This window comes from Salminus brasiliensis, chromosome 17 (assembly GCF_030463535.1).
Source record: "Salminus brasiliensis chromosome 17, fSalBra1.hap2, whole genome shotgun sequence".
Lineage (NCBI taxonomy): Eukaryota > Metazoa > Chordata > Actinopteri > Characiformes > Bryconidae > Salminus > Salminus brasiliensis.
Window position 1 is genome coordinate 30802061 of NC_132894.1, and position 12340 is coordinate 30814400.

The following is a 12340-nucleotide window of genomic DNA, read 5'->3' on the forward strand; positions in this document are numbered from 1 at the left end:
AGCTCAGTGTCGTAAGCAATGTTTGCTAGCTCTGCTGATACTCACTGTACTGGGATGAGTATTGTATGAGTGATATGTCTTTAATCTGCGTCCCCCATGAGACAAGCTGCGTTTAGATATTTTCTATGAATCTAGATATTCTGACCAGTTATTATGGTCGGCTAAATTATCGTCCAACTGAATATTTGGGCTGAAAATCGGCCAATGCCGATACATAGCCCATTTATCCTTTTATCTCTACTTAAAACCAGCAATATATACCATTATATACCAGCAATTACATTATGAAGTTCGGCAGACGTTGGGTTGTGGTCACCATACCTCACAACTAAATGTTGTATTTTACGCCAACTTGCTGTTGGCATGTGACGTTGAGAAGACGTTGGATTTTGTTTACATCACAGCTTAAAACCACCAGAACAGCAGCATCAGCTGTCGTCAGTATTTTCTATTAAACTGACGCTGGCATTAGGCGTCCTGAATTTCTGTCAGCTGATTACATGGACCTACATTCAATCGGCCTATCGTCTAGGTGGCCAGCTGGGTATGGTGGATTCTAGCTGCTGTAATAAGGGGTGTAGCAGGACTCTAGTTACCGTAGTGATAGGGTAGAGTGGATTCTGAATAGAAAGCAGCAGCACTTTGTTTCCACTGTTGGGGTCGTCTGCGTTGGTGGGCCGGGTGATCCGCTTGCTGGTGGAGTAGTTGAAATAGGCCTGCTGTCCTGCAATGTAGACAGCCTCTTTGGAGCCGCAGGCCACACAGCGGTCGGCGCTCTCCACGTCCTCGAACTCCACCAGTGCCTGCCTCTTAAACGGCATCATCATCACATAGCTGCAGAGGAGAAGAAGAGGATTATAGACAACACTTGTATACACAGACATAGGGTCTCATTCACCAACCGTTCTTTGGTAGAAATCAATTCTTAAAACACATATGCATAGTTTTTACGGTTTCTTAGTAGTTGCATAGTTTTTATGTTTTCTTACTTGGGAATTGTTCAATTTAAGAGGATAATGGCATAGTATTATATATACTACATATAATCTGATGTAGACTTTTTGTTGGAACCTTCTCAAAAACAAAAAAAATAAGAGTATTGAGTATTAAAAGAGCATTAGTGAAGTCAGGATGCCACAAACATTTGGACATAGTGTCAAAATGTATATAGGCTAATCTTCTAACTCTCCAAATATCTGCATGCAGTAGAGTGTAAAAAGTAAAAACTAGATCACTGGATGTAATTCTGTAAAGCATTGCTGGTACGAGCTCAGATGGATTTTGAGTAAGAGGCAGAATGTCACAGAACACAGTGATAAATGAAGGCTTACAGAAGTCCATTAGCTTCTCAAATGCTTTTCTGTTGTTCTTCACGTTAGAGAACTGGTCGGAAAATTGTTGTGCCTGCCATACAAATAATTTCTAATTAGGACTGGAATTTTATAGCCATTAGTCTTTATTGCGCTTCACAAATCTCAGCGACAGACTCTTAAAAGTGATGCATAATAATTTGACAGCAGACGTGCCGATGCTTCCTGAAGATTGAAAATACCACAGGTTCTAAAGAATCGCAAATACAGCGGGTCAGCAACGTCAGCAATTCCTGACTGTGGGATTAACGTCATTTCAATTTATCTTAATATACGAAATATTTATACATTATATATACTACAGTGCAGCCCCTTTTTAAGTAAGCAACAATGTTTATGACCTGCTTATTGTCTGAGAAGATCTGCTATGCTAGCTTCAGTCTGTTTACACTAACCTGGGCATATTAGAGAGTGGAATTCTTCAAATTCACACTTACACTGACTTGTTGACCTGATTCGACAGTCTGTAAAGGAAGCTCTACAACCTCAAAACAAAGTCACAGCAGATCCCCCCCCCTATAAGATGTTCTCGGAGAGTCCTTTGTCGATGTTGCTGCTGGCCTAAAAATACCCTGATGCGCTACTCTATTTCTGCTCAGCTGCACCGGAAAGAAGCATCGGGTCTAATCCCAAGCTATCCGATACCTCCCTAGCATCTTTATACCACACTGACCTTATCCAGCATATTTGATGGCACTGGGAGAAAGGCACTGCAATGTTGTGTCACAGAGCACCTCAGACACACTGCACCCACTCACATACTTTATATTTCAGTATCAGTATGAAACCGTATATGTAAAAACAACTGTAATTGCAGAGTAAAGCAGCCGTCAATTTGATAAAGACGCTACATGAATTCAGCAGCTTTATATACAGAGGCTTTAGGCTCCAGATCACATTGGAACAGAAGCAGGTCAACATAAATACAGAATGTCTCATTTTGAAGAAAGTAGTTGAGTTCTTGTGAGCTAGTTTGAAAAACAAAGCCTCAAGACTTAAAACTATAGACTTTTCATGGACGCCCCACAACCCCCACCCCCCAGCCAGTGCGTAGAAGTGTTCAATTCAATCACCAGCTCCCCTGATTTACCACTCCCCACACTTAATTTGCCTCTGGAGTCTAAGGGCATTTTCTCAATCTCCTTAAATTCACTGTTAAAGGTTCTTGCATATCAGATAATACCCACATGTTTATTATCAAACTGTTCAGAACAATCTCTCTCGCTCTCTCTATGCTATAATGAGACCCCATGTGACCTAGAGCACTGCATGGAGAAATACTCTGACTCTAAATCTGAAAAATTCAAGTCAAATTTTAGAAATTCTTCATATTTCTTGTAAAAACACACCTTTACTCATGTGGATGAATTGTGTTGGTGCTTGGAATGGGTTTACCACAGTCTTAGCTTCACAAAAGCAGAGGAATGTCTGAATAAAATAGTATAAAAACGGCGAGTTTCTGAGTGTTCATTGGTCAGATTGGACAAATCCACCAGTTACAGGTGAGAGGTAGATGACGGACAGATGAATCCACCAGTTAGACACAGAGAGAGAAGGAAAGAGACGAGTTTCTGAGTGTTCATTGGTCAGTTTCACACAAAACTGACAAGTAAAAACAAGTATCTTAAACCGTCTTCACAGCCTTGTGACTCCTGATGTGAGTCGCATACGATCTTGCAATGAGATGCAATCGAAGGGACGGGCTCTGCAGATTCAGGAAATGTGTGAACAGTATTTCTGCTCTGTATTATCACAAAAATATTAATGGAAACATTGAGAAACATTGAATTTGGCATGCGACACATCCATAGACTCCAGAGGGTTAAGGACTGATTTACCAAACTGGGTGTTGGATGATAACTAGACATAATGCTAGACTCCCATGAGGAGAGCTTTGGAGATGTTTAAATGATGTTTAAAGTGATGTAATGATGACTTCTGTATGAATGTTGCTAATACTGATTCTACTATGAGTGTTCTACTGAGGTAATATACACTTACTGCCCAGATAAGAACCTTTAAAATTTTTCTTTTACAGGTGTCTAAAACAACTGCATAGTACTATAACTTCATACTAAAATGTTCAAATGTTTAATATGTAAAATTGTTGCTGGTAATGCTGAAATACAAGAAAGAGTTCATGTGTCAGCATTAAGATCCCGGGTCGCCACCCCCCCTGGCCCATATAAGGACTTCCGCCTTGTTTTTGTGTTGATTGTGTGTTCATGTGTTGCACCTGGGACTGGGAGCATTTAAGGAGCCTCCCTCCAGCCTGTACCTGCTGTGAATTGAACCTCTGTGTTTGTGGCATGATCCTGTTAGCTGGCATCTTGTCTTGGTCAAGCTGTCTTCAAGTGCAGTGTCCAGTTCATGCTCCCTAGCTCATGAGGAAGCTCCACAGCACATTCAGGTTAGGCTTGCCCTGTATCTCGTTCAGGTAGCCGGTTTTCCAGTTATCGTTAGATTCACGTAGAGTGTTGCTCTAGTACTAGTAGTTTCCCCTTGTATCGCCCAAGCTCGGCTTGTGGCTGCTTTCTGTTCTCCCCTTTTGTAGTCCCAAACTAGGCTTGAGGTTTTTGTTCCTCCCCTCTTCCCTTGTCTTTACCCCAGTACATCTCACAGCTCTTCCCCTGTCGCTCCCTGCTCCTCCCAGTGCTAGGTTTGTTGTTTTCACCATTTGGTTTGTCACGTTCTGTTTGATTTCCAGCTTTGTCCGATAGATTGCTGCACCTTGTTTGTTACGCACCTTGGTTTTGTATTCTCTGTGTTCGAATAAACTTGCTTTGAACCATCTCTGCAAGTCTGTCTCTCTGCATCCCTGTCCCTGTCGAGCTGTACATGCCATGACATCCCACTCTTGATGCTCTACTGAGCTGTTCTATTTAACACATGTAGCTCAGCAGTGAATTGTGATTCCCACAAATAGTAATAACCTGAAAATGAAGAGACTGACTGCCCTAAATACTGACATACTTCACACAGAACGTCTCCTTCTGTTTAACAGAACACTTTTAATGATGCTATATCCTGTTAATAACAAGTATAAGCAAATCTAAACAAATCAGACCCAACGCAATCTTCTCTTAACGGAGAAGGCAAGGAAGAAATAAAGCACAAGCCATTAAGCCTTTAAAATCAGACACACCAGGGGGCCAGAAGGTTCAAACCCTCATTCTAGTGATCTACAACCCTGCTATAGCATCAGTTTAGCTCCAACCATAGCCTCAAACACCTGATCCAGGTACTTGAGGCCTTCGGGACTATGCGAATATAAGAGCCAGGTGAGCTGGATCTAGACTCTCCTGGACCAGGATTGAGCACAAAAAGCAGTTATGGCAAGTTTATGATGGGCCAAAACTGGCCCAGCTGTAGAAGCCACATTTAAGGTTTGTCATGACCCACGTGCAACCTACAATGTACAGCATTTGTTAATGGTCTGGCACCCAGATTTGGACAGCCATCGCTGTAATTCCACAGCAGTATGTGGGTGGATGAAAGGAGTTTGGGCCAAAGCTATCTAGTGACTTAGGGCATGTTCACACTTGGCATGTTTGGTTGGATTCATTTGAAAATAGGTTTGATTGAACACTACATTCCAGACCACGGTGTGTAACTGCATAGCCAGGCCTAGACCTGGCAATGAGGTCAGGCAGGGCTTACTTCCGAGCAAACTATGGTGCAATTCATTTGATGAATGTAACTTGAATGAAAGCCATTGATACTGACAAAACCCGAAATTAACCCTCATCTTCCCTCTGCCCATCTTCTCTGAGATCTGAACTAGCAATTATGAAATTGATAGGTTTTATATTAATAAAATACCTGCTGTTAGTTCAGAACATATGCCTGCACACTTTAACTACATTATCAATTAAAGCAACTCTATGTAGCCTACAGCTTCAAAATCAATGCAATGCTTCACTGGCTTGTGGAAATGTGGAAAATAGGGTCGCTGTTGTTGCTGCATCAGGCTCATCATGCTACTGCCATATGTAACTTTGGAGACATGGGCAGGATCCTTCTTGGAAGAATTGCATAGAGTCAAATTTGTGTATTGACGGTTCTGTATCTCTCAGCTTGTCCAGAAAAACGCATCCTTTAATGGTGGCATCCTTTAAAGCGTGAATTGCACTTTCCAACTGTAGGGGGAGCCCAGGAGCAAGAAATGCCAAATATCCATATGGTTGATTTAATGTATTAATAATTATAGTAAAGTGAGGCTCAGTCTGCTAGATGTTATTTCAGTTATTGACTACAAAAACAAATGCACTCACTTTCTTCACATCTTTTGGTTCAAAGTCAAACATGTCAGCATGAACCCCAGACAAGCAAACTAGAGCTAATCTGCAGCAGTGTACTGTTTCATGTTTTGGTTCAGAACCAAAGAAACCCAACTGTGGATATAAACGCAGCCTTAATCTCTTCTTGGGCTCTATTTTAATTCATTAGCTTTGGAGTGAAAACACCCATGGGAGCTTGCGTTAGACTGAACCAGCTTAATACTGTGGTATACCCACTGCATTTATCACAACCTTATTAAGAGTTAATTGGTATTCATTACATCCAGTAGGCACCGGCTTCAAAGGACAAGAAATATCTTTCATTAAGAGTGGCCCCTCAATTATTCATTTGAGAGCTGAGTTTATCCTGAAGGTTAATAAACCTTTCTCTCAACCTATTCAATCAGTATATAAACACAGGCTTTACTGCACTACTAACGGACAGTATGGATTTTCTCTGAGATAAAATCTTTGGATTTGCATCAGTATCTATTGATTGTAAGGGATCAACAACTTGATGGGGAATAGTCAACAATACCTCAGTCACGATCGTAAGATATGATGCAGGTGATAACTGTTGATCAATTACTTTTTAATGAGCTAATAAGAAAGTTATATCTGAAGATGATAAATCCTTGACCGTAATTCAAAAAGAGCTGCAAGCTGCTGCCTGACCAGGACTGTGTGGGCAGCAGGGTGATTGGCAGTGGTGTAGCCATGGCAACAGAAACAAGCCCATGGTAGCAGCCTTTTTTCTGACAGAAGTCGGGTTTTGAAGGCAGGGGTAATAACATCAAATTAAGTTATGCTGGTAAAGTCTATAAAAAGCTCCAAACGTTAACTAGCTCACTGGTACTCAAGCTAAAAAAGAGGGTTTGGTTTGTGCTGAGTGAGACTTCAGTCCTCATGATTAGGGACTAAAGCTGAGATGGCATCTTCTTCCAACATAGTCCCATCTATATGGTTCCCCTTTCCCACCACTTAATTTGAAAAATAAAACTAGGACTTAATTATTAAGTGGATAGCTATGTCCTTATTTTGAGATAGTATCATATTATTTTGATATACTACCTCAGTGAGATTCTCTCTCATTATGTTGAGATACTCTGTCATCATTTTGAGAAACTACCTCATTTGATGTGCAACCTTATTAGTTTGAGACACTCTCTCATTAGCTTAAGATACCACCTCATTATTTTGAGACACTCTTGTCATTTTGAGATACTACCTCATTATTTTGAGATCTCATTATTTCCAGATCTCATTATTTTGAGATACTGCTTTATTATTTTGAGATACTACCTCATTATTTTGAGATCTCATTATTTCCAGATCTCATTATTTTGAGATCTCATTATTTCCAGATCTTATTACTTTGAGATACTGCTTTATTATTTTGAGATCTTATTATTTCAGGATCTCATTTTTTTAGATACTTCCTCATTAATTTGAGGCACTCTTTTGTCATTTTGAGATACTACCTCATTAATTTGAGACACTATCTGATTATTTGTGTTATCTCATTATTATATTTCCAGATCTCATTATTTCCAGATGCTGCTTCATTTGTTTGAGATTCTACCTCATCATTTTAAGATCTCATTATTCTGAGATACAACCTAATCCATTTAAGATACTACCTTTTTTGAGATGCTAAGCCATTACTTCACATCACTCACATGTTATTTTGACATCCAATAGAACATTTTTAGAAGACCTTGAAATTTCCAGCCACTAGTTAGGTTTCCCCCTATCACAAACTGATACTAGTGCCGTGAGGTTGACAGAATCAGACACACACTTGAAAGAGAACGCAAAGTGCCAATTCTGTCAGCTAACAAGTGCCAGCACTGATAGAGGGGGGGAAAGTGACAGCCATGCTTTCCAATCAGAGATCAAGGTCAGTTATGTTTTCTTGGACTCCACAGATGGGTGTAGACGTGAAGATGATCCTAACACTAAGATACTTTTGGGAAACTGAGCCCAGTACATTATGCGTCAATACAGTACAGTATAATTGATCCTTTTTCTTACCAGATGTTGCCAAACTTCTCCAAAGACTCCACTAAATCAGCTTCCACCACTGATTCACACAGTCCCCGAACATGGACCACGGGGGATGGGGCAATCCGGTGGGTGTCATCCCCGTTATCCTATCAACCAAAGGAGGAGACTGATTAGCAGAGAAAATGTAGCAAAACACAGCAAAAGAGAAGTTCAACACTAACGCTGTAGTGAAGCACTGATGTGGAGTACAGCTCAAGAGCATCAAAGCAGGCTCTGTGCAGAGTAGACTGATGTGCAATGCATTACAAGCATACAAAATAGCTGGTTATGTAAAGAAGTACGTGGCAAGCCCTGCAGGGAAGAAAAACAGAAGTATGGGGCACGGGAGCCCCATACTGAAATTGCAGTACAGACTGAAATACACAGAAAAAAACGAACACGTAGACAGACTACTAAAGAGCAAAAAAAAACTACATTTCCCCTGACAACATGCCTCACTGCACTACATGGTTGAGTCACCATCTTACAACTGCAGTCAATCACCAAAATGACTCATGTGAATATAAAAATTTAACACTTTGAACCCCAGGCTTATTGAGAATTTTGAATTTTCTATTATTATGTATCTCCTATAAATGATTCAATAACTACTACTAATAATTACTCAATATATATTACAAGTGAGTCTGTATATACTACAAACGATTCAGTAACTACTACACATGATTCTGTACAAATTATAAATGAGTGAATTACATATATATACATTCTGTATCTACTTTACATGATTCAGCAGCTACTATAAATAATCGATATCAATTGAATGATTCTGTATCTACTACAGATAATATAATCAATTCAATTACTACACCAAATTATTTTGCATCTACTATAATCGATTCAGTTCCTACAAAAATGATTATCTACTACAACTGATTCTGTCTTTATAAATTACATACTAATACAAATTAAGTGCAATAAATTATTCAGTTACTACTACTGATTCTGTATCACTATAAACAATTCAATAACTGCTATGATTCAGTAACTAATATAAATGTTCCTATGCCTACTATAAATTATTTAATAATTGCAAGAAAAGATTCAGTTACTACTATTTTCAGTAACTTCTAAAATTCAGGATGTAACTGCTATAACTGAAATAAATGATTCAGTTAATACTATAAATGATCCAGAAACTGCTAAAATGACTTGAACTATAAAATGACTCGAACTCTAACTATAAATGATTCAATTACTGCTATTAATGATTCAGTAACTGTTATTAATTATTTAGTTACTACTATAAATGATTCTGTACATACTATAAAGGAGTGAGTTACTAATATACATTGTGTATCTACTATACATGATTCGACAGCTACTATAAATGATTCAATAACTGCTATGATTCAGTAACTAATATAATTAATCAATTTCTACTATAAATTATTTAATAATGGCAAGAAAAAATTGTTACTACTATTTTCAGTAACGTCTATAATTCAGGATATAACTGATACAACTGATATAAATGATTCAGAAACTATAAATGACTCAATTACTGCTATTAATGCTTCAGTAACTGTTATTAATTATTTAGTTACTATGTAAAATTGTGTTTGTACTATAATAGATTCAATTACTACTATAAATAATTTTGTACATACCAGAAATGAGTTACTAATATACTAATATTCTGTATCTACTATACATGATTCAACAGCTACTATAAATGATTCTGTATCATGATAAATGATTCAATAACTGCTATGATTCAGTAACTAATATAATTATTCTATCTCTACTATAAATTGTTTAATAATTGCAAGAAGAGGTTCAGTTACTACTATTTTCAGTAACTTCTTATTCAGGATATATTTTCTAGAACGTCTACTGTGTTCTGTATGTATAATAAATAATTCGGTGTCTACTATAGATAATTCAGAAACTGCTACAAAGGATTCAATTACTGCTATAAATGATGTTTAAATAACTGCAATAAATGATTCTGCATTGACTACGTGTGATTCAGTTAATGCTATGAAAGAATGTAATCTGTAAATTATGTTGTTTGAGGATTAGGAAATGAAGTATGGCCCCACATACAGGCTTTTAAGGTTTGAACTATTATAAACTCCTGCAGTACATAAACAGCCAGACATGACAAATAAATGACTGAACAATGATGTACTGCTGAAAATCTCATCAGCTATAAACATTAGCATACGTTTACCCAATCATTTTGAACTTATTACAAATACTGCAGTTATATTACTGCAGTTTATTTATTTCCAGTTCATCATCACAGCAATTACAGACCACATAAGGAGACTATTCATCCCACTCTCGTGTTCTCTGCTGCATCCTCCAAGAAACACAATAGAGCGAGCGGCTCAGAGGCAGCCAATTATGTCTCCTTGGATGTGTAACGCTGAGTGGCAGAGGAACGGGCCGCGGCATCACTGGCTCTCTGTCCCTCTGAAACGCACAGCTCTGCAGTAATGCGCCTTAGAGCAGTCAGCAGCCAGCTCTGCTTCGCTTTCTCACATACACTTACACTCACACACACACACACACACACACACACACACACACACACACACACACACACACACACACACACACACACTCACACACACACACACACTGGCTAAGCAAATCAGCACAGCCAGTCAGTAGCATTCTATTTACTACTAGAGTGAACTGCTTTACTTTACACTTCATGTCAAAGAGATTTCCTCTCCCAGCAGGCAAACGACTGTAATTCAACTCAATTTACAACTCAAATCTCGCTGAAACGCTAAAACCTTAAAGGAACAGTTCAGCAAAAAATTCAAATGAGCAAGATTTTTTTGCTGCGCCAGATGCAGCTGATCAGCGAAGAAATGTTTGCTAATGCTAATAAACACTGGAAGTGAACTGTCACCAATCTAAGCTCTGTAAAGACATGCCCAAAATGTCAAATGTCAAAATAAAAAAAATATGATTCTGTAAAAACAGCATAAATATACCTTATTTACACATTGATTATTATTATTATTATTATTATTATTATTATCATTATTATTATTATTATTATTAAATAAACTAAACTTGTTGGTAACTGGCAGCCATAATTCGGCTATGTGGGGAAGTTTACTTTTGTTTTCATAGTCATACTGTCTCCTAAACCAAATCAATCAAACTGAGATCTTGACACAGAATATGCTTTTCTCCGCATATCTGGAATATTGTCAATACTAAAAAAACATTACCTTCATTTTGAATAACTGAGCATAATTAGTCCTGATTATCTGTCTGCAGTTCTATATTATAAATAAATAAAAAATACTAATATTGAGTAGGTACACTTTGTGCCTTCACAGATCTGACCATTCGAAGCATGGACTCCACAAGACCTCTGAAGGTGTCCTTTGGTATTTGGCACCAAGCAGCAGATCCTTTAAGTCCTGTACACTGTGAGATGGGACCTCCATGGACAGCATGGACCCTGTCGCTCTCTACTGGTTGTCCTTTCTTGGAACACTGTTGGTAGGTACTGACCACTGCACACCAGGAACACCTAACAAGACCTGCCTGGTGTTCTGGAGATGTTCTGACCCACTAATCTAGCCATCACAGCTTGGTTCTTGCCAGAGTGGCTCAGATTCATATGCTTGTCCATTTTTCCTGATTTTAACACCAATCACCTTCAAGAACTGACTGTTTACTTTCTGCCTTGTATGTAGATCCCACCTTTTAACAGATGCCCCTGTAGATATATGACAATCAGTGTTTTCCACTGCACCTGTCAGTGGTGCTTATGTTATGGCTGATCGGTGTAAATGGCTTGTGACATAATATTTGTGCCATATTACCCACCTCTAAACCCAAAATATCACAGTATTATTGGATTGTTTTTTTTTTTTTTTGTAGCCCTGCTCTCAAACTGCCATGAAAAGAACAGAGGGTGCCTTAAATTTCACATCAGTTCCATGTAAGCACTACATCACGTTCTCTGGCAGACAACAAAAGATGGAGCGTGTTGGGAGTTCTCGTCTGCAACAGAAATTCCCTGTCTGCAAGACTTAACATTAATCCTTCAAACCCTTCTGACAGGATGGTTTCATATTCAGTCTCACACGAGTTTCTATATTAAATTGACTTCTGGGTGATGGATGCACCGTCTTGCGGTGGAAAAAAAAGATAGGATCCAATTCTGACAGGCTTTATCTCATAATAGTCTTGGGTGTATAAACATGAGGCTCTAAATGGGGCCTGATGACTGCTTTGGCAAAGTTATTATTCTCCAGTTATGGAAGGGCATGAAAAGTCAAAATCCTAAAGCGGTTTGTGCTCCGCGGAAAACAGCTGGGGGATTTCAGATGAAGGACAAAACAGCTGCTGGTGCACCACTAATCTAAATTAACGGACGTCCAGGACGACATTCAAATATCGCTTAATTAAACATCAACTTCCAGCCTCCACTCTACTACTGGTCTACTGGCATGCCAGAGCGAGTCTCCAGCAGGCTGGTAATTAGTTAAACATCCAGGCCTGCTTTGTAGGTTTTTAGTTCAGAGGGAGTTTGAGACAGGTAAATGCCTGCAGGGCTTCTCTATAGCCGGAAGAGAGGAAGCCTCTTAAAATTCATCGGCATGCGCTCGGGTCTGAAATGCCGGTTGAATTCCGTTCTGGAGA

The 12340-nt window shown here is 38.8% G+C and overlaps 1 protein-coding gene across 1 annotated transcript in view; it reads right to left on the reverse strand.

The window, feature by feature from the left end:
* LOC140537731 (heterogeneous nuclear ribonucleoprotein L-like) overlaps positions 1-12340 on the reverse strand; it is a 79160-nt gene that overhangs the window by 27981 nt on the left and 38839 nt on the right. The window contains exons 2-3 of the mRNA XM_072659933.1: positions 7685-7803; positions 597-834 (exon numbers count right to left, since the gene is read on the reverse strand). Of these exons, the coding sequence (XP_072516034.1) occupies positions 597-834; positions 7685-7803 (357 nt within the window). The remainder of the gene's footprint in view (positions 1-596; positions 835-7684; positions 7804-12340) is intronic.